Source organism: Pseudonaja textilis, chromosome 3, assembly GCF_049901715.1.
Source record: "Pseudonaja textilis isolate UNSWEBS1 chromosome 3, rPseTex1.2, whole genome shotgun sequence".
Taxonomy (NCBI): Eukaryota; Metazoa; Chordata; class Lepidosauria; order Squamata; family Elapidae; genus Pseudonaja; species Pseudonaja textilis.
This window is the reverse complement of record NC_141992.1, coordinates 177409257-177431530: the sequence shown is the minus strand read 5'-3', so window position 1 is coordinate 177431530 and position 22274 is coordinate 177409257. Positions and strand designations below refer to the sequence as shown.

The 22274-nt window shown below is 42.6% G+C and overlaps 1 protein-coding gene across 4 annotated transcripts in view; it reads right to left on the bottom strand.

Annotated features, from left to right (window-relative positions):
* GRHL2 (grainyhead like transcription factor 2) overlaps positions 1 to 22274 on the bottom strand; it is a 93692-nt gene that overhangs the window by 35670 nt on the left and 35748 nt on the right. For all 4 annotated transcript variants that reach the window (XM_026703503.2, XM_026703504.2, XM_087931564.1 and 1 more), the window contains exons 8-9: positions 17196 to 17290; positions 3444 to 3602 (exon numbers count right to left, since the gene is read on the bottom strand). In XM_026703503.2, the coding sequence (XP_026559288.1) occupies positions 3444 to 3602; positions 17196 to 17290 (254 nt within the window). The remainder of the gene's footprint in view (positions 1 to 3443; positions 3603 to 17195; positions 17291 to 22274) is intronic.

Here is a 22274-nt window from a genome sequence, read left to right as displayed (position 1 = left end):
TCAAAATTTCATCTGGGACTCAGGGCCAGTCAGAGGTGGTATTCCGAACTACTCAAAATTTCTGCTACCGGTTCTCCAGAACTGGTCAGAATCTGCTGAATACCACCTATGGTATGGGTGTGTATGTGTGTTGGGATGCTATACTTCCTCTTTTTTGGAAATAGTGTCAGTAGTGAGATTCAAATTATTTTTTACTACCAGTTCTGTGGGTGTGGCTTGGTGGGCATGGCAGGGGAAGGATACTGCAAAATCTCCATTCCCTCCCCACTCCTGGGGGAAGGTTATTGCAAAATCCCATTCCCTCTCCACTCCACCAACCTGCTTTCCAGCTCCGTTCTCCTGTGCAGGGCAACCAAAGAAGACCCAGCCGATCAGCTGGGACTCGGGAGGCAGAGAATAGATGGGGGCGGGGACAGTCAGAGGTGGTATTTGCCAGTTCTCCAAACTACTCAAAATTTCTGGTACCGGTTCTCCAGAACTGGTCAGAACCTGCTAAATACCACCTCTAAAGAACCACCTAAGAGCCATTTGATTTCCTTGTTACCATTATTCCCCTTCCATTCAGTTGTGTCTGGAGGCCCTGTGGTTCTCTTGGCAAGGTTTTGCAGAAGTGGCTTACGATTTCCTCCTTCTTGGGCCTGAGAGGAAGTGAGTGGCCCAAGGTCATTCAGCTGGCTTTCTGCCTAAAGTAGGACTAGAACTCACCATCTCCCAATTTCTAGCCTGATGACTTAACTGTCATGCCAAATTGGCCCTTTACTATTTCTAAAATAAATTTAAGAATGTCAACTGTTTATTCATTTGCAATGTACTTTGCACTGGTTTGTTAATCTGTATTTTTTTTTCTTTTTGCTAATTTATATTATTCCTTGTTTAAATGTCAGTTCGTTCTAAGTGCTCCATGAAAGAACTAGCAGAATATAATGCTATTTAATATAATTAATAATTTAATGGAAATGTCTGATTTAATTGAAATATCAGCATCCTGAAATTCTTGTTGCCAGTTCATTTTATCTTTTTTGCCAAAGAAATGGAAAGAAAAAAAGCACTACCATATGGTTTAAGTTTTCATAAGTTAGTAATAAAAGTTACTCAGTTTGTATCTGCAGTTTTGTTTATTTACTCTAAATATAGTGAGCAAAGAAATCAGGCAGATCTTCAACCTTTCATAAAATATGCTGTTATGTCATTAGAATACAAAACTTCCAATAGCCTTCCATTAGGAAATAAATTATTAAAATAGTATTCAAAAATTCTATTAAACTGATAAGTAGATAGGTTTTTTTTAAGCTATGCAGTAGGATTTTTTAAAATGTACAAACTAAACTAGCTTCTTATAAGTAGTACCTTCAGTAAGAATTTGGAAGAAGCCATACTGGGAAGCTTGTATTAAAATAATATATTGCTCATAAGAAATGTTTTAGTATTAACACCTGAACAATCAACACTGTTGCAGAACTAGATTTCCTATACATATGAATGAGATGGAATGAAGTTTTCATCTCAAAGGTTTGTGTAATTCCATACATGGTTCCAGTGACTCTGGTCATAATAAGACAACAGTTACTTAGCAACAGAGTCAAACTTATCCCTTTTAACAAAACATGTTAGCCTTAAAAGGTGCTACCAGACTCTTGGTTTTAGCTATCTCCTTGGAAACTTGTCCTACTCTGCCTACTTTTTACCATTCTTTTCTCTTGGATTTCATCCCATTCCATCTCATTTGCTTTAATCATCAGAAATCAATCCATTTTTATATGTCCTATTCCAGAAGTTTTAGCTTTACGATTAGAATCCTTTCCCAGTTGTCTGCCAGTGGAGTTCTAAAATAGCTTTCATAAAATGCCTGCTTCTAAGTTAGTCCTTGACTTAACAAACATTCCATTAAGGTCTGTTTGAAGGTAGGTTGGTGGTTAAAAAAAAAAGTGACTTGCAACCATTCCTCATGCTTATGACGGTCGCAGTGTCCCTATGGTCATATGATCAAATGGGAATCTGGCAACTGGTGTGTATTTACAATGGCTACAGCATCATAAGGTCACATGATACCATTTGCAACCTTCCCGGCTGGCTTCCAACAAGCAAAGTCAATGAGGGAAGCCAGACTTGCTTAACAATGGAATGATTCATTTAAGAACCAAGTGATTCACCATGGCAAAGAAAGGTTAAAAAAAAATGCCCATGATTCACTTAACAACATTTCACTTGGCAATGGAAGTTCTACTCCCAATTGTGGTCGTAAGTCAAGGACTACCCGTATTCTCCAGGACTATCCTAGATATCTTCCTTTGACTAACTTCTAACTTGGTGTACTCCAAATTAGTCAGACCTCTAACTCCCAGGTGTGAGTTTTGGAGATTGAACTTCCAGCAGTGGGTCAAAAAAGGCTAATTTTAATTGTAAATCTATAGGCAAATATTTATTTGTTTGTTTGTTTGTTTGTTTATTTATTTATTTCAAGCTCTCAACTGTTATTGGTACCCAGATTGGTGCACTGTTTAAGGCATCAGACTAGAAACCAAGAGTCCATGAGTTCTAGTCTTTCCCTAGGCACAAAGCCAACTGGACCACATGGGGCAGTCATTTTCTCTCAGACTTAGGAAGAAGGGAATGGCAACCCATTTCTAAAATCACTTCTGAAAACAGTAAGGACTTGTCCTTGCAGTCACCGGGAGTCAGGACTGAGTCAATAATAAATACTGTACATAAAATTGTGTGAGGAAAAGTGTGCCGTTATCAATGAGGAACAATTTTTGCATAGAGGCTGTCATTTGCCTCTCAGAATTGTGAGTGACAGAACTTCTTAGGCAGTGTTGGCAAACCTTTTTGGCACCGAGTGCCGAAATGGAACGTGGGTATGGGCACGGGGGAGCACCGGAAACCAGAAGAGCAGCTCCCCAGTGCGCATGCATGTGCCGGGAAGCTGAGCTTCTGGTTTCTGGTGTACACATGTGTGCCGGCCAGCTGGTCTTCTGGTTTCTGCCGTGCATATGCGCAAGGACCAGCTGCTCTTCCGGTTTCCAGTGCTCCTCCATGCACGACCCGGGGAGCTGCTCTTCTGGTTTCCAGCATTCCCCCGCATGCAAAGACCAGCCGGCCAGCATGCATGTGTGCGCTGGAACCCAGAAGAACAATGAGTGATGGCTGGCATGTGCAGAGATATGGCTCTGCATGCCACATCTGGCACGTGTGCCACAGGTTCATCATCATGATTCTAGGGGATTCTGGAATATAAAATGTTAGCCCAAATAAGTTCCACGCTTGCTGCTATCATTGAAAAACTCAATAGTAAAGAAAGAATGAAAGAAATTGAAAGAAAGCTACAAAGAAAATGACTTATAGACATAAATGATGATAAAAATCAAATCTAGAAAAATAAAATAATCTACTAAAGAAAGAAAAACTCTCCCCATATGTCGTCATTAAAAAATACATTATCTTACCTTGTCACAAAAAACTTTGATTTGGCAGAAGGCTCGATGAATGGGTTTATTGCTGCGATTATTGTAACTGTATGTGTCAATCTGAATCATCAGAGGAAGGCCCTTGACTCCTTTTTGAGAAGAGAAGTCTGTGCTCAGGCAATTCACTGTGATGAAAATCTGATAGGGTTGAAAAACAGAGGTTTACACAGATACATTTTCCCACAAAGAACGACTTGAAAGCTCTATTTAATATTTAAAGTTCCATTTGGAGCTCCCCTTGAGATGTTTTCTTCCATATAAACAGACAGCAGTGTAAGTTGCTTTACTTCATTATTACTTAATTTACAGTTCTTTCAATAATTGAAACAAGTCTGGCAAAATGGTTTGTTCAGCTCAGTTCATTTACCTGTTAGACAAGTGCAGTGTTGGAATCAATAAAATTACAGTAGTAGAAGTTTCAGCCACAGGAATCAATATATGAAATGCTTCTCCTCTGTCTTTCACAAGTTTCCTGAAACTCATTTTTCCCAAGGGGAACAAAACTGCAAAAATAGTTACCATCATCAACCTGCTGAAGGTGCCTGCTACCCTACAAAATTATCAACTGTACATGAGGTTTTTAAACCAACTGAATAAACAATATTCATTCCCTCACAGTACTTGAATAGTAATTAGAAAATTCAGGCCAGCTTGAGCTAATTGATGTCATAGGTTTTATTATTACAACATTTGAAATTGTTCACTATTGCATTAGAAAATATTCATATATTTCTGTGGATAGTTCTCTGTTATTTTATTAAATATTGTCTACTAACACACGAGCCCATGTCTAAATCAGCAGTTGCAATCTTTCTGTGACACAGGGCAAATATACCTTTAGAAGAATATATTGGCAGCCAATTTCTAAAAGAAGGGCAGAATCAGTGCCAAAACTAAATAACAATCTAAATCTAAGTACTTAAATATTACACACACACACACACACACACACACACACACACACACCTCTCTTTTCCCTTCTGGCACATTAAACAGTACAAACTGGACACAAATTGTGGAGGAACTCTGGTGCTGACCTATAACATGTTCTAAAATTTAATAACAAAACAAGTCACCGCATAATGCTCCTCTTATCAATAATCTTAAAACCAAAACTTCTTATGACAACAGGAAACAACAGAAGAATCCTTAAAAGTGGAAGATGGATTTTACAAATTTTAATAAATGCTGCTAAGAGCTCCATGACATGATGTGAGTCCTCAAGAATGTTATTCCAGAATTGTACTGTTGCGAAAAAGACTCTGCTTCTTCTGGCTGATAATCTAATCTTGGGAAATGATGGTACTCTGAGAATATTGACTTTCGCTATGACTTCTGTAATGAGTTCCTCAGAGGGAAAAGATTATATGTTCCTGTAGGATTCATCTTTGCGTGAAAAATGATTTCAGGTCTAATCTTGGCATCTTTAGGTAGGATTAAGAAGTCAACAAAGTCATTCGTTAGCCCAGACCAATTGCATATATGAAGGGAATTCCAGACAAAATGTACTGGTTAAATATAATGAAAAACCCATCTTAAAACTATTGTACATTTATCTAAGTATTGTCTACAATGAAAAAGATTGGTTAAATTACTCTGGGTTTGAACTCATTATTTACAACAGAGCACATTGTATGAACCAAGCCACTCATGATCTACTGAAAATATTGTTAAGCAAACCCCTGCTTAATTGTGGGGACAATTTATAGCCCTAATAAAATATGTGGTCTATAATCCTTTCTTCATGGCTTCCAGGGGCTTCCTTTGAAAAACTAAAAAAGCATTTGAAGGCAAGAAATTCATAAAAATTAGGTAGAGTTAATATAATTTAAAAAGCAAATAATTTCCCATTAAATAACTAGAAAAAATCCTGTTCCTATCCTTAATGCAGTGTTGTTTTTTGATTTGCGACATATTCCATCAAATAAATCTCAATTTCTGATTACTTTATAGATGTATCAATGTAAATTTTTTTGGCAAAAATACAGAAGTCCTTTTCTATTTCCTCTTTCAGGAATATTTTTCAATTTTCCAGACTGGCCAACAGGGCTATTAAAATAGTAATCAAGTATGGCCGTTACATTTTGAGATCAATCATGATTGACTAAATGCTGGGACCTGTTTAAACACTATTCCCATTAGTCTCTCCAGAAATGTTAAACACAACTCTAGGTTATCAAAAGTTATCCATCACCGGCTTATTGTGATGCATTAGGCAGCTTTCGGTTTTCCATGGAGTTTAATCCTGATACCTTCTATCAGTTCAAGTATTGATAATGCTGAGATAATACAATCAACTCATGCAACATTTTCATGGACACTCTCACTGTTGCTGAATTCATTCAGAAAAAGAAGACTAAAGGAAAAGGGAGTTTGGTTAATAGACTACAAGGTGAACAAGCTTTGCACAGAGAATTTAGCGGCAATCCTCTGATCACCAAGTAGATAGTACTGCCCAGTAATTTAGGGTAAAGTCAGCTCAGCTTGTTTACTTGACCGAACTAAAAGCACAGTGGCATTTCTATTCTTGATGGTATCTCAGGACTATGCTTACGAACTACAGAACTACACGGTTGAACTTTAACTGCTATGAAAGTTGCTGGGAAAAACATGACAGATTCAGATTAAGCAACAAATGGCATTCCCTCACCCTGTCTTAATATAAATGTCTTTAGGCACCTTTGGGATACAGAATTTAGAAAATGTACATAAGGGGCCGGCGGTGCTGTTTTGTTGCCCCCATCTTTGATGTCTTCCACAGCACTACAGTCTGTCTATTGATAACTGTTGATAAGCTACATTCTACATCTCTGACAGTGGATGCAATGCAGAACAATATTCCCCTTGTTAGCAGGAATTTAGTCACTGGATTCTCTAAAACAAGAACACCTCCAGAAAATATGACATAACATGTTTTTGAAGTTCAGGTTATTCCCCAGTATTTTTGAAGTATCCTGAGGTGGGGTGGGGGAGAGAGAACAGAGAAAACATGACTCCAGTTTCCTCCTTTAATTGGACTAAAATGTTTAAAAAATGTAAGTTTTATTGCCTTTCTATCGTCAAATCTAGCTTAGAGGTATCACCATGTCTGTACATCATGAAGTGGATTCGTTCTAACAAGTGCCTTGCTAATTCCTGACATTAAAAGAGTACAGTGCAAAATTGATTTACACAAGACCTTTGGAGGTTATAAGTTGGGAAGACTGAATTAAAAGAAATAATTCAAATTCAGTTGTAATAAATTATATTGGGAAGGGATCTAAAGAGGATTCGCTGTGACATCGCGAAGAACAGACATAGGGGATGATGCAATAGAATGTAATAAATTAGATTATCATTTATTGAGGAAGACAAGAGGGATATGCAAATGTTCACGACATTACATAAAAACCTGACATCAGGTCCCTTAAACAATCAAAAGAGGCACGGGCATGATGTGTGTCTGTCATATCAGTATTAATGTCATGTTTTTTCTTATAGCACACAGGAAATTGGAATAGAAAAAAAGTGGAGGGGCGGAAATCAATGGTTTTTGAAAAGGTTTCATGCTCAGTACACCATCCAATTACCCTCCTTCTGAACCCACACTGAGAAGATTTATATTTAATTATGGAAAGGCAATTTGCAAGCATGTGAAATCAACATTACTCAATTCCCTTACTCTGTTTTTAATTTTTGTTTAGCTTTATGGTTTGGAGGACAGCGCTGCAGTGGCAGTTGCTTCTGAAAAATGAACAACCCATCATCAATTATCTGGAAAAGAAATAATCTTTCAGCAACACCCTGGTATCATTTGCTTTCATGGGGGTCTTTTTTACTCCAGCAACAAGGAGTTCAAGAGAGAAGAGTAGATTTATGGTACCATAGGCTATAATACGGATGTTACAGAAGGAGAGAAGTTTGAAGGAAAAACAGTAGAGATCACAAAAGCATATTATCTTGCTAAACAAGTTCACCAGGATGGAGTAAAGCATTGTACCTACTGCCTTAAGATCATGAGTAAAGATTGAGTAAAGGAAGAGTAAAGCTTGAAAACATGACTCTTGAATTATCATGTAACAAATGCTATAATCAATTACAGATAGCCCTAGTCTACAACCATTCATTCAAAGTTATGATGGCACTGAAAAAAAGTGATTTACAACTGGTCTTCACACTTACCACTGTCACAACATCCCTGCAGTCACATCATCAGATTTTGGGTACTTGGCAACCAGCATGTATTTATAACGGTTGCAGAGTTATACATCACACAAATCCCATGGTGATTTATGTGGTGTTTCCTTTGGATGACTCCTCAAATTCTTCCTCTGGCTCAAGGAAGAAAGAACTCATTCCAGGAACATCAGGAACTGGGCTAATTAATGACTCTGAACAGTTGGCCAAAGGAGATTTACACGGGGCTTCGATTGGGGGACAGCTTGCAGGAGCAGACGGTTGGTGAAGAGGAAGAGGAGGAGCTGCCTTCTGAGGTAGATTGAGCACACAGGGCAGAAAAGAGACAAGAGCAATAGAGATCTGCCAGATTACTTGGAAGAAGGCCCTACCTGTCTTGCCTACACTGGAAAGCTATTTATCACAGCAGACAGAGGGAGGTGTTGCTAGGAACAATGTGTTTGGTTTCTGGCTCTGTGTATTTGTTCCTGGTGTTTCCTGGTGGGCTTTGGAAACTCTGAACTTCTCTTGTCAAGTGAGCTCTTGTGGGTGTACTTTAGCTTGGCCTGGCAGACCAGTGGTGGTATTCTACCAGTTCAGCCCAATTCGGTCGAACTGGTAGCTTTGAGGATCATCTGTGAGTGGACCAGTTCGCTCTGACAATCAGCTGCTGGGCCCTCCCACCCGCCCTAGCTCCCTAGTGATCTTTATTTCCTGGTTTTGAAGCTCAGCTGCTTTGCGCGGCACAGCGGATTGCTGCATATCAGCTGTTGAGGGCACAGGGAGAGTGCAGGATTGCAGGAGAAGGTCAGTAGCAAACCCTCTGCACGTGCATGAAGCGTGCATTTGGTGTGTGCACATGTGAAGCGCGCCCACCAAGCCACACCCACAGAACTGTGGTAAAAAAATGTGAAACCCACCACTGTGGCAGACTAAGTTTGTTTGGTGGACTTCTTTGTTGGAGCAACTTTCCATTGTTTTATGGATTGTTAGCCATTACCTTGTGGATTAACCTCAGCCTGCTTGTGGCTGGAATTACTTGGGACGGTTCTAAGGCTGGGTGAGGAGAATTTCTGAGGAACATTAATAAACTCTCTAAACCACACTTATGTGTGTGTGTGAGAGAGTGAGTGGGGCAGAACATATGATTGCCATTTGCAATTTTCCCTGCCAGATTCTAACAAGAAAAGTCAATAAGGGGAAGCTGAATTTGATTAGGGTGATTTGCTTACTGACCATGGCAAAAAAGAACGTAGAATCAACACAGACATGTGATGACTCACTTAAGGAAACAGCCCTTAGTGATGGGAATTCTGGTCCCAGATGTGGTTATAAAGTTGAGAATAACCTGTTTGTGCAAACATTTTTTGGTCTAGAGTTTTTTTGAGTTTGAAAGCTCTACATTTTCTGCGGGTAGAATCAGGGGTGGGATTCTATCAGTTCGTACCTATTCACTAGAACTGGTTGTTAACATTCTAAGCAATTCGGAGAACCAGTTGTTAGAAGAAATTACTGGCCTAATCCTGTAAGGAAGGCAGGAAGGAAACATTCTGGTGTTGCTTACAGAAACTGCCTCTCTGTTAACCCTTATTAAATTCTTTGCAGGACTAGACTTCCTGCCTCAGGAGCATCTCTGAAGTTTTTTTCCCCTCCTTTGCTGGTACTTTGCTTGTCTGGAGTGACCATTCAAAGTTACAATGGCACTGAAAAAAGTGACTTATAACCATTTTCACACTTACGATTGTTGCAGCATCCCCACAGTAATGAGAGGCCAGGCAAGGAGATGCGTGCCTCGATGTGAGTGATATTGAGTTGGCCACGCCCAGCCAATAATATGACCACCAAGCCACACCCACCAACTAAGCCACGCCCACATAACTGATTGCTAAAAAATTTGAATCCTACCCCTGGGTAGAATAGGTAGGGTGGGCCAGAAGGAAAAAAACATTACAAAAGTTTTAATTAAATTGAAACAATACATAAGTATGATGACTAATCTCCACTCGTGCATTTCACAACTCTCTCCTCCTGTTACAATAAGAATTACAGTTTGGTAACTACTCTTGGCTGTCTGTACGGTTAGAGCCAAAATGCATGCATAGGTCTCAAAAAGTGGCCTTCTGATGCATGGAAAAAGTCACAGCGAGCTTTTGGCCTGGAGCAGACTGGGCAGAAAGGAGCAGCAGTCATCCAGCAGCCAATAGAAGAGTACGGAGATGATCTTGAAGATGATATTCAATAAACGTTAAGTAAGTACCAGCTTGGTAACTAGTATCAGTGCCAGCATCTAGTAAATTTTCAGAAGTTTACTGAGGACCAGTATCATGTTCTCAAGACTTGGTAATTAATGTTTTGTATCTCACCAAAATCTAGCCACACTTAGCAGCTTGCAAACTATACTGTTTAATAACACTTAAAATATCTATGACACACTCTGAAACAAATAACATCCTAAAATCCCAATGAAGCATTTTTTTTTTCCAAAGTGGCACGGTGCTTAAATTAAAGTTCTTCAGAGGCCCATGTTTATAGCTTTACAAAATTGCTACAGAGGACTAGATGATTCTCCTGCACTGGCAACAGAGGTGATTGGAGTATGTCTCCTCTCCTTCCCATCCCTGGTAGGTGGGAATGATGGCAGTTGTAATGCAGTATATCCAGGAGACACCAAAGGCATAGACAGCAGTTTAGGGAGCGAAGCTTTCTCATGCCACTCCGACTAGGTGCTTATCTCTTCCAACAATTTTTCCTCTAGTGCTCATCCTCTCATCTTGCCTCCCTTTAGCTGGAGTTTGACTGGAACTGAATCAAGACATTTATCTGTACCACACCTGCATAACATTTCCTAGAAGCTTTTCATGCATGCTGTGTAATAAAGTTTTATGAAGATCTGCAAAGAACTCTCCTTAAAATTATATCTGAACAGCAAGAAACCATATAATCAAAACTTGTTTCAGAGGAAGAAGGAAGTTTTAGTTTAAAATATTCCAAAGTAGTGAGTAAAATAAAAGTAAAACCTACATAAACTACTAAGAGTGATGGTGCAACAAGCCCTTGATTTAAGTACAGGTAATCCTCAACTTATTACCATTCGTTCAATGACTGCTTGAAATTCTGACGGCACTGAAAAAAGTGACTTTCGACTGGATCTAACGGTCATTGCAGCATCCCATGGTCAAATGATCAAAATTGGAGTGCTTGACAACTGGCATGTATTTATGACAGTTGCAGTATCCCAGGGTCACATGATTGACATTTGTATATCTTTCCAAGGGTCTTCCAACAAACAAAGCCAGATTTGTTTAACGACCACATGATTCACCTAACAACTTCAGTGATTTGCTTTTAACCACCATGGAAAAAAGTTCACAAAATTAGCACTACTCACTTGACAAACACCTTGCTTAGTAACAGATATTCTGATCCCAGTTGTGGTCATAAGTCAAGGGCCATCTGTATACATTTGACTTTGGCTCATATTACTAGAAAATTGTCTGAGTGTATGGCACCATGAAAACTTGTCAATGTGGGGATGAACTGTGTTTTTCCAGAGAGGAAGAGGTTCGCTCATTGGTGTGCCATTAACCAAGAAGTCCCCATCTCAAATGATCATCAAATGCAGCAGGGAACACACCCTGGTTGCGATTAGTTGTCTCTTTTAAGGATACAACACAGGAAACAAATATTTGGATTCAGATAACAGATCTTAGATAAAGTGAACAATCTAGGATCAAGTATTTTCTTGTTCCTGCTGAATATAGTCATCGGGCTCAGGGTTTGTTCAATTACCTAGTTTTAGCCAAATAGATGCAGATGTACAAGATCTTACAAAGCTATTGTCAGCCACAGGGAATAATAAAAGGCACAAGAGAGAAGCATCAAAATTTATGCCAGTGAACTAATGTAGGTTAACTTCTTATGACCTCCTTCCCACAATTTCCTAGAATGTAAGAGAGAGGGAAAGAAAACACCATCAGGTTTTGGTGACTCCATTATTATAGCCAATATCAAAATTACTGAGTCTGTTTCCTTGACGTGGTCCACCTCAAAGAGCTGATACCAATAATGTCCATAGACTCTGAAGACCTGTCTAATATAAGATAGCTAGTGATAATCTTAATAACCTTATGGCTTAAAAATAAGAACCCTATTTATAGGAGAGAGAACAGATACTTAGTTTAAGAGAATTCCATGCCACAAAAAGATCCTATTGGCAACATATTAACTGTGAAACAAATTCAAGTACTAATTGTATATTTGTTTGTTTGTTTTTATGTTATGTAGTTACTTCAGAATACTCAACTCAGGCTAGAGTAGGGGATTAAATAAATACAAGTTCTTTATGCAGAGTTAGCACAATTTTATAGCTTTTTTTTCCTTTATAAATTCCAGACAAATTCAACGCCTTTGTTTCAGCTCAATACCAATGTCTACAACAAATGTTTACATTTCATTTAAGCAGCTTCTATAACCCTGCACCACACCCCAGCAACTACATAAAAATTCAATTTGCTGCAAAAACCGATTGCACACCTGTTCAATCGTGTGTACACTGCCTTTCTTAAAGACGTCATGGTGTATTAGGCAAAACATTTTATTTTAAATGTGTTTTAAAGAAGTGCATTCTCCAATAAATATGTTGATGGTTGTGTTTATATATAGTTTCTAGTTTTAATCCACATTTTTAAAATATCAGTCATTAAGAGAAAATGTATTGTTACAATTGTATTAAGAAGATTATTTTAGGGAAATGAAATATACATCTTTCTCACTGACATGCACAGCTGAACAAGATTAGGAAAATCTACAGCACCTAAAGATCTGATGGACAATTATATTCTAGTGAACTAATCAGCTTCAGTATGCATTTAATCTGAATCTTATCATAGAAAATTAATACAGGAACTCTCATTCAACAATTACATGCTGGAGACATTCCCTGAAACTGTTTCTTGTGACACAAGAACTACATTTTGGCTTAACAAAGTCCTGAAATTTTGAAAAGATCAGAAACATTACCCTTCCAAAAGTATTTCCCAGCATTATATATGATGCATACTTCTCTGGTAACACCAGTTGTTTACATCCTGATATTAAAGGGCATACTAACTGACAAGATGGCAAAAAAAAATGTTGGTAGAAAGGAATGAGAAACAATTTTCTCATGAATTAATTGGACTTCTGCTGTTCCACTTTTTATATTTTGTACTCAAGTACAGATACACACTTCTTATCAATTATGGAATGTATGCATTCATAACATGATGTACATATCCCATTAAAGTACTCGAAAGCAGGCCTGAATAACTTGGAGAATAAAAAGGACTGATAAATTAGAAATTATTGTGGGCTGCAAAGCTGTTTGATGGCTAGTGGAGCTGTGGCAGTGCCACAGTGGGGCTTGGAAGTCTAGGCTTAACCCCAACCCATGGGTCCTCTATTGAGCAGGCCTAATCTAAAGCAGTCCTTTTGTGTGGGGCTATAATTTGGAATCATAGGAGGGTGGGATTCTTGCCAGAGGGCAAAGAGATAGTGTAGTTTGGAATGTCTGGTGGACAGGAAGAGAGTAAGAATGGACCCTTCCTAGCAATTCACAGAGTATATCTATAGTTTTGCCGATAATCTCTTTAGTTTGGCAAGATTCTGTCTCTAGGTGAACAACAACAACAAAGAGACTGTTAAAAAGTAACTCCTTATACCGTTCTTGGTTTGTTAGGCCCGACAGCAATGATACTGCATAATAGGTTAAGACCTATAGGCAGCAGCAATTCAGAAAGATAGCTGCTAAGTACAGGGAGCATATTTCAGGATTTGGAGCAGGGGTGGGATTCAAATTTCTTAATAACCGGTTCTGTGGGCATGGCCTAATAGGTGGGCATGGCTTAGTGGTCATGTGACTAGATGGACGTGGCTTGCTGACTGGGCGTGGCTTGGTGGTCACATGACTGGCTAAGTGTGGCTAGTATGTAAATATTTTAAATATTTTTGTAAATATTTAATTTTTTATTTAAAAAAGAGCAACTTTTACCCAAAAGCAGGCAGGCAGATTGAGTTTTTGCCAAATCAGGCAAAGCAAACAGGCAGATTGAGTTGCTCACAGAATCACAGATTCACTTAGAGATCTATCTATCTGCAATCTGCTACCTGAGTCTGAAAAATACTGAAAAATAGAAGCTTCAATCCTAAGGAACGTTCAGTTCTGCTTTTAGATTAGTTAAAAATCAAGAAATCCAAAGATTTCCTGCTTTCTAGCGCTCCTAAATCTCCCAGCACAGCAGAACAGCTGATGGTGAGGGGGGGAGGAAAAATAGCAACTTAGCAGGCAAGTTTGATGGCACACATGCCAGGTAAGGAGTGGGTTGGGAGGGCAGGGGAGGGGCCAGCCAGTGGCACAATTTGCTGGTTCTCTGAACTGGGCAGAATCATAACAACCAGTTCTATAGAACTGGTTCGACCAGGTAGAATCCCACCCCTGATTTGGAGTGTGTGTAAGAGGTGGGGTTTTGGTTTTTTTTTGCTTTCCAAGGGCTGGACATATGATAGCTTGCACATAGCAAATAGTTGCCATAAGAGGCTTTTACAAAATGGCTTCCCCATGATCATAGCTACAAGGCACACAATTTCGCCCAGATGAACTGGGCGATATCCTAGTAAGACCTTACGGTATTGCTATAAATACATAAAGGTCAATGGACTGCAACATATTGTCCTAATTATTTTTTACCATGATACAAAAAAGAACGCAGTTAAGAATTAAGGAAGTATTTGGGGACACAGTAGTACCACATATATAATCTGATTTATCAACTCATTTCTGTCTCCATGGAAGTATTTTCCCTACAATATTATTCCGGATGTTGTGGAAGATTCTGAACTGTATAGAAATGACTGATATGATGCAGGTGTCAGATTCACATATGACTCCATAGTATAAGAGTGCATCACAAGGATGAGGACCCAAACTATTTCTGTGTGAGGTAAAGCAATGATGATCAAATAAAGCAATACCAACAAACTGGCATATGTTTAGAGAAGAACCAAAACTATGTTGAAGAAAAGTTTCTATGAGGAAAATTGAATGAAGTGCATATATTTAGCCTGCAGAAGAGACAACTAAGAGGCAATATTGAACTCTTCCAATACATTGCACATTTTACAAATGTTCCATCAAAGTTGGTTATGTTGCAGGAGCAAACAGAAATGGTACTTAAAAATATCTGTCCAACAAATTATACATTTATACTATGCAATGGAATATTTGCCTTAGTAATTCCAGGAGGCATTGTTCCTTCATCTGCAAGTATTATGAGTGCAATTGCTAATTGACAGGATAATGGATGTATTTTTGAACAAATGGATTTCCTTCATGCTACATCCTTTTGATCCTGATATCACAATAAGCAGTTGCCATCTTGCATATGTTGACCTTCTCCCCTTGTAGATATACCACTGAAGCTATCTCTAGATCAGGCTTGTCCAACCTGCGGCCCACGGGCCGCATGCGGCCCAGGTCGCCTCGTAATGCGGCCCAGTGCCCACCCCAACCTTCGTGCCAGAGCCAGCGAGGAGGAGGAGGAGAGGCAGGCGCGAGGTGGGGCGGCGAGCGCCAGGCCAAGCAGCAAGAGAAAAGGTGGGCGCCGTCAGAGCGCCACCTCCTGCTGTTGCCGCTGCTGGCACCGCCGCCGCCTCTGCCCCTGCCGCCGCTGCTGCTGCTGCCCTGCCGCAGCCGCTTCTCCCCGGTGGGGGCAGAAGCAGCGGTGGTGGCAGGGCAGAAGCTGGCGGCGGGGCAGAAGCGGCGGCGGCGGTGGGGGAAGAAGCAGCAGCGGTGGTGGGGAAGAAGCGGCGGTGGGGGCAGAAGCGGGGGCAGCGGGGGGGCAGAAGCGGTGGCGGGGCAGAAGCAGCAGCGGTGGTGGGAGAAGAAGCGGCGGCGGCAGAAGCGGCGGCGGCTGTGGGGAAGAAGCAGCAGCGGTGGCGGGGAAGAAGCGGCGGCGGGGCAGAAGTGGGGGCAGCGGCGGGGGCAGAAGCGGTGGGGGGGCAGAAGCAGCAGCGGTGGTGGGGAAGAAGCGGCGGCGGTGGCAGAAGCGGCGGCGGCGGCGGTGGGGGCAGAAGCAGCAGCGGTGGCGGGGCAGAAGCAGTGGCGGGGCAGAAGCGGCGGCGGTGGGGAAGAAGCGGTGGGGGCAGAAGCAGCAGTGGTGGCAGGGGATGAAGCGGCGGCAGGGGCAGCGGCGGCGGGGGCAGAAGCAGCAGCAGTGGCAGGGGAAGGCTTCTGCCCCCACCGCTGCTGCTGCTGCTTCTGCCTTACAGTCCTGCCTCATCCAGCTGGGCCATTTGGAGGAGGAGAGGTAGGCGTGAGGCGGGCGAGCTTTCTCCCCCCCCTCCTCCTCCCCCAAAATTTGGCCGGAAAATAAACTGTGATAAAAAAACCGTGATAAAAAAACCGTGATAAAAAATAAATAATTTTTAATAAATAATAAATAATAAAAACATCTCACTAACTTCATTTCCAAATAAATTTAATATGTTAACTATGTTTTCTATGGTTTTGGGGGATGATCAGGTATCGTTACTGCTATTTTATTTTATGTGCGGCCCAAACCAATTTTTCATCTTCTAATGTGGCCCAGGGAAGGTGAAAGGTTGGACACCCCTGCTCTAGATGATGACAAAGTTGATTCAGATAAATGCTTTTCAGAAAGAGTTGTTTCAGAAACATTACATGATCAAAGAGGGGTAATTCTCTGTATCCTACACCCACTACATCTAAGCCAATGTTCTGTTAGACCTGGAAAGTATTACCTCATGATATGCCATTCCCTGAAGTTACCCTGATCTGCTATTAAAATCCCACCAAGGAAATCTTTCATCCCACTTCAAGTTCATCTCAAGTGCAGGAAAATAGGCTAATTGTGTGAATCATTTATACAAATGGAGTACATCCAGAAAGCGGGTATTATTTCTCTATGGGAAAGACAAATACCTATGCTGCTTGCAATGAGGCATATGTCAACTTTATTCTTTGCATCTAGAAAGTCCAAAGTTCAGCTTGGGAGAGTCCATGTAAGATTAGGGAAGAGAATTCACTGAAACTATTGGAACACCAAAGGTTTTTTTCCACACACATCTTGTTAAGCCAGAATATTTGCTTTTAAGTTAGTGTGATGCTTGAACTTATCTTTTACCTATGCATTCCTAAAACCCTAACATCATATTTATCTTTATATAATGTAGACAATCTCAAGCTAAATGGTCTGATGTTCCTAATAAAAGAGGATACAGTACCTCATACAGACTTGCAAAATAGTTTCACTAACATCTGGTACTTAAACAAGCTAGTTTAAAAGTTCTCAAAGATTGGCAGTCTTAGACTATAAGATCTGAACAACAAAATATCCCTTATTAAAATGTCTGTATTTTTATGGATGTAGATGTATATCATGTCTTTTACTGAAGAGCCTTTGGTGGTATACAATTGGCTTTATTCCTCCCCCACAAGTGCAAAATAATGCCTTATGTTTTGTTTGCAAAACAATTCTGCATGTTACCCTACAAAAGATATGCATTTTTGACAGATCTTACCTTTGCCTCTTCATTAACATCCCAAGTGAATGATACAGCATTATAGGCAATTTCTTCAATATTTCCAATGGTGTTGAAGCTTTCCTTATAATCAGCTGTAACAAACAATAAAAAGATCACAGATGCTTATATAAAACGCAGACATTTGTCCTTACATTCCAATATACATATATATGTATATGTATACTGTATACATAGTTATTTATGATTTGTAATTTAGTATTGCAATTCTGGCTCAATTTGCCAACATCAACATTTTCAAAACAATACAAGTATTTTTCAAAGTTGGTACTATACTTGAAAGATTACAGTAACGAGGTTCCCACTTATTAGCGTAATTATGCCAGCCTGGTATTAATTTTGGTTGATTGCATTATATTAGCCAATATTTTATTGGGGGAGTTAATTATAGAACAAATAATTGTCCTGGGAAAGTGTGCAGAATTCAACCATTAGTAAAAGACAAAAAAAGAGAGGATTTTTTTTCTGAACTGGCACCAATCAACTGTAGATGTCAACTAGATTTATCTTTAAATAGTGTTTGCAATCTCACTGAAAAATGTAACAAGAGATGCCAGCTGTCCTTTCTCTTTGCACTTATGTTCTACAAATATTCACTATTGGTGAATGTTATGTCCTGAGGACTCAAGGAGTTCTCACTCAGGTCCACTCACTTGTGTGGGCGTTATTTCCCCCATTCCCATTGGTCAGTTCTTCCCAGCAGCCAGCTATAAAAGCAGGCTGCGGGGTCCAACTGGCTGCTGATTGCTGCGAGCCAGTTCCAGGCTTGGCAAGCACGGTCAGCCCTTTATTTGTAAATAAAGTACTGTTGCACTCATGCTCTGGTTCAGCCTCTCATTGCTCAAACTTAACACTGGCGACGAGGATGGGATGGCTACCAGAAGCACCTTGCAACCGCTGAGTCACTAGCCACCGATCTACAGCCCAGAGAGAGCGATCGGTTGGCAACAAGGGAAACGCTGATCCGCAGCCAGAGAGAGCGGTCAGCTAGCGAAACGAGCGATCAAAAAGAGCAAACGCAGATCCGCAGCCAGAGAAAGCGGTCTGAGTCAAATAGTTAGAAGCGCCTGTAGCCGCTTGTTAGCCTCGCCACGGGAAAGTGAAGCGCCTGCAGCCGCAGCCGCTCTGCATTTGGCGCAAATTCAAACGGGTGTCATTTGAATTTCGGGCCAGTAGGAAATCACAGCACAGCGCTGTAGAGAGTCACTAACGCCCACTTTTTTGGCGCGAATCAAGACACCTCCAACGGCTAGCAGCCAACGTGGTAACCCAGAGAGAGAGAAAGAGAGGGTAGCAAAAACCTCTCCAGAGCTGATATCACTTGTAACTCACGAGCGTCGTAGTCCCAGAGAGATTTCTCCCGCAGGTAGCCCAGCTGCTCCAGCACCATGAGTTCCAATCCAGTATTCCCGGCGTTTAAACCAGACGAAGAGAAGTGGGAATCGATAAGAACCGCTTTCAATCATTACATCGATGCGGTCGGCCTGTCGGATGCGGAGAGCATCGGAAAAATCCTATTTCCTAATCTACTGCGGAGCCACCGCTTACGATACCGCTGCAGCACTCGTGGGCGCCGAGAGAATTAAAAACGCCCGTGGTCCGAGTTGCTTGAGATCCTCACAAACCACTACGCTCCCAGACCTTCACAAATCGCCAGGAGGTTCACGTTCCAATGAGGAAGCAATCAAGTAAGGAGACCATCAACCAATATATGGCCGCCTCAGAACAGCAGCCCTGCACTGCGGGTTTGGAACATACCTAGAGGACATGCTCCTCGATCAATTGGTTTGTGGGGTCAAGGATCTCAACCTACAGAGGCGACTGCTAGCTAAGAAAGACCTCAACCTCGCGCAAGCGGTAGAGGAGGCCCTAGCAGCCAAGCTAGCTATGAACTCAGCCACCGAAATTCAGGGCCCAAGCGCCAAGCTAGCAGCGTTCCCAGTCCATTCCGAAGAGGTGGAAGCGGAGGAAGGCCACAACGATGAGAACGATGTCCATCGCCTCACCAATGACAGACGGTCGCAGGTAGGGGCTAAACAAGAATACACCGGTCCACCCAAGCACATCACCCTGTGCCTAGCCTGTGGGGATCACATCAAAGGGCCACCTGCAAGTTTAAAGGAGCCGCTTGCAACAACTGCCATAAGAGGGGGCACATTGCGAGAGTCTGCCAAGCCCCCAAAGCGCTGCACAAAGACCCCCGTCCTCGCACTCGGGACCACAGAGGCAAGTATTAAACTGTCGCACGCACCGCCTTGCCAGGCGACTTGCCACTCTGTTAGTAAAATTTCTCTCTCCGCTTCCCTAGAAGGTAAACCGTGCCACATGGAGGTTGACACAGGGTCCGCGCTCTCAATAATCTCGTGGAACACCCTCAAGAGACTCCACCCCAGCCTATCTACTACCCGGCTTCAGAGATGCCAGTTCGGTCTGAAGGACTACCAGGGAAGGCCATTCCCGTGATCGGCAGAAGTTCTTTGTCAGTTTTAGAGCTTTTAAAGGCCACCTACCTCTAGTGGTAGTTAACGGCAACCTACCCACCTTATTGGGGCTCGATTGGTTTCCACCTCGGCCTAGGGTTAACAGGAGTCCATGCTGTCTCAACCTCAGACACTGACTCCTTATTTGCTGACTACGCAGATGTGTTCAGCGAGGAGCTGGGGTGTTATAATGGAACCCCATCTCGCTCACCGTTGACCCCCAGGCAGCCCCAATCAGATTAAAACCACGAGAGTTCCATTTGCTATTCGGCCAAAACTAGACGCTGAATTGGATAAACTACTAAAACAAGGGGTCATTGAGCCAACAGATTTCGCCAAGTGGGAGACGCCATTGTCACACCCCTAAAAAAGATGGTAGCCTGAGAATTTGCTCGACTACAAGACAACAATCAATAAATATTTACAAGTTAGCGCCTATCCCGTGCCCGTCATTCAGCATTTATTGCATACATTCGAACCGGGCAGTATTTTTGCTAAATTGACATGTCTCAAGCATATCAACAGTTCCCTGTTGATGACCAAACAGCGGAACTTCAGACCATCGCCACTACAGGGGTGCCTTCCGATGCAAGCGTCTCCAATTTGGCGTAAGTGTTGCCCCGGCATTTTTCAATCCTCATGGAGCGGATTTTACAGGGCCTCCTGGTGTAGTACCCTACTTCGACGACATCTTGGTCTCGGCCAGGGACAGACCCCAACTCTTCCAGAGAGTGCGAGCAGTGTTAGAGAGGTTCAGACAGCATGGCCTCAAGTTAAAAAAAAAAAATGCGCCATTGCCACTAGACAGGTGGACTTTCTGGGTTATAAAATTGACGCCTCTGGCATTCACCCCTGGAGTCCAAGGTCAGGGCGATCCACGAAGCTCCCACACCAACCTCCAAAACGGAGCTACAAGCTTTCTTGGGACTCCTAAACTTTTATGCATCCTTCTTGCCCCATAAAGCCTCAGTAGCCGAACCCCTACACAGATTACTAGACAAAAAGTCACCGTGGCACTGGGGGCACAAAGAAGACCAGGCGTTTAACGCCACAAATCACTACTTACGCCAGAGGCAGTGCTCATCCAATTCGACCCCAACCTTCCTTTAGTACTGGCAGCAGACGCATCCCCTTTGGAATTGGGGCGGTCCTTAGTCACCGACTCGCCAATGGCGCCGAGGCCCCCATCGCTTTTTTCTCCAGGACGCCTCGCCACGGAGCGAAATTACAGCCAAATAGACAAGGAAGCCCTAGCAGCTGTTGCAGCCGTGAAAAAGTTTCACGAATTCCTTGGCCACTTTTCGAACTGGTCACCGACCATAAACCCCTCCTGGGCCTACTGGCCGCGACAAACAGACACCTCAAGTCCTCTCCCTCGGATGACACGGTGGACGCTTTTTCTAGCGGCCTACTCATACAAACTTATCCACCGCCCGGCAAAACTTCTATCCCACGCTGACGCACTCAGTCGCTGCCCCTTACCCGCTCCGGCTGAAGACCCAGCTCCTGTCAATGCCATTTTTGAAATCACCCAGTTGGACCTGCCCATCACCGCCCTTGACATCGCCGCCAAAACCAAGGCAGACCAAACGCCGCCCAGGTGCTCGACTGGGTGAGGAGGGTGGCCGGGAGGCAATGTTGATAACAAATTCGCACCCTTTAAGACTCGCATGCAGGAGCTGTCCAGTTTGCAGGGTTGTCTACTGTGGGGCACTCGAGTGATCATTCCGACCTCGCGCATGCACTCGAGTCCTGGAGGCGTTGCACGAGGGACACCCCGGCATTGTGAGAATGAAGGCGCTGGCACGCAGCTACGTATGGTGGCCGGGTCTAGACGAGGACATTGTCAATTGGGTAAGTTCCTGCAGCATTTGCCAGGAATCCCGTCCTGCTCCCCCATCGCCACCCCTACCAGATGGGAGAGCGCCAGCGCCCTTGGTCTAGAATCCATATCGATCTGGCCGGCCCCGTGCATGGAAAGATGTTCCTAGTGGTCGTGGGACGCTTATTCCAAGTGGATAGACGTGGCGCAGCTATCCACGACAACCACACTAGCAATCACCAACGTGTTAACGCGCCTGTTCGCTACCCATGGACTACCCGACTCCTTGGTCTCCGATAATGGCCCACAGTTCGCATCAGTAGAATTCAGCCGTTTTGCAGCCAACCTAGGCATTCGCCACATTTTAACAGCCCCATTCCACCCTGCGAGTAATGGGTTGGCTGAAAGGGCCGCCAGGACCACCAAAGAGGCCCTCGCTAGGTTTGGCAGAGATGACTGGCACCACAAACTCTCACGGTTCCTGATGAGCCAGCACTCAACCCCTGTGCAGTCACCAATAAGTCCCCAGCGGAACTTCTGATGGGCCGACGCCTGAGGACTGTATTGGATAGACTGCACCCACAATACTGCCCTGACTCTCCCCTCGCTTCCACTTCGGGGTTAGACATTTTATGTTACAGGAGCCGATATTCGCCAGGAATTTCGCTGGGGACCCACTTTGATTCCGGGCGAAGTCATCGCCGTCACTGGGCCGAGATCATATAGAGTCAGGCTGGAGGACGGTCGCGCCTGGAG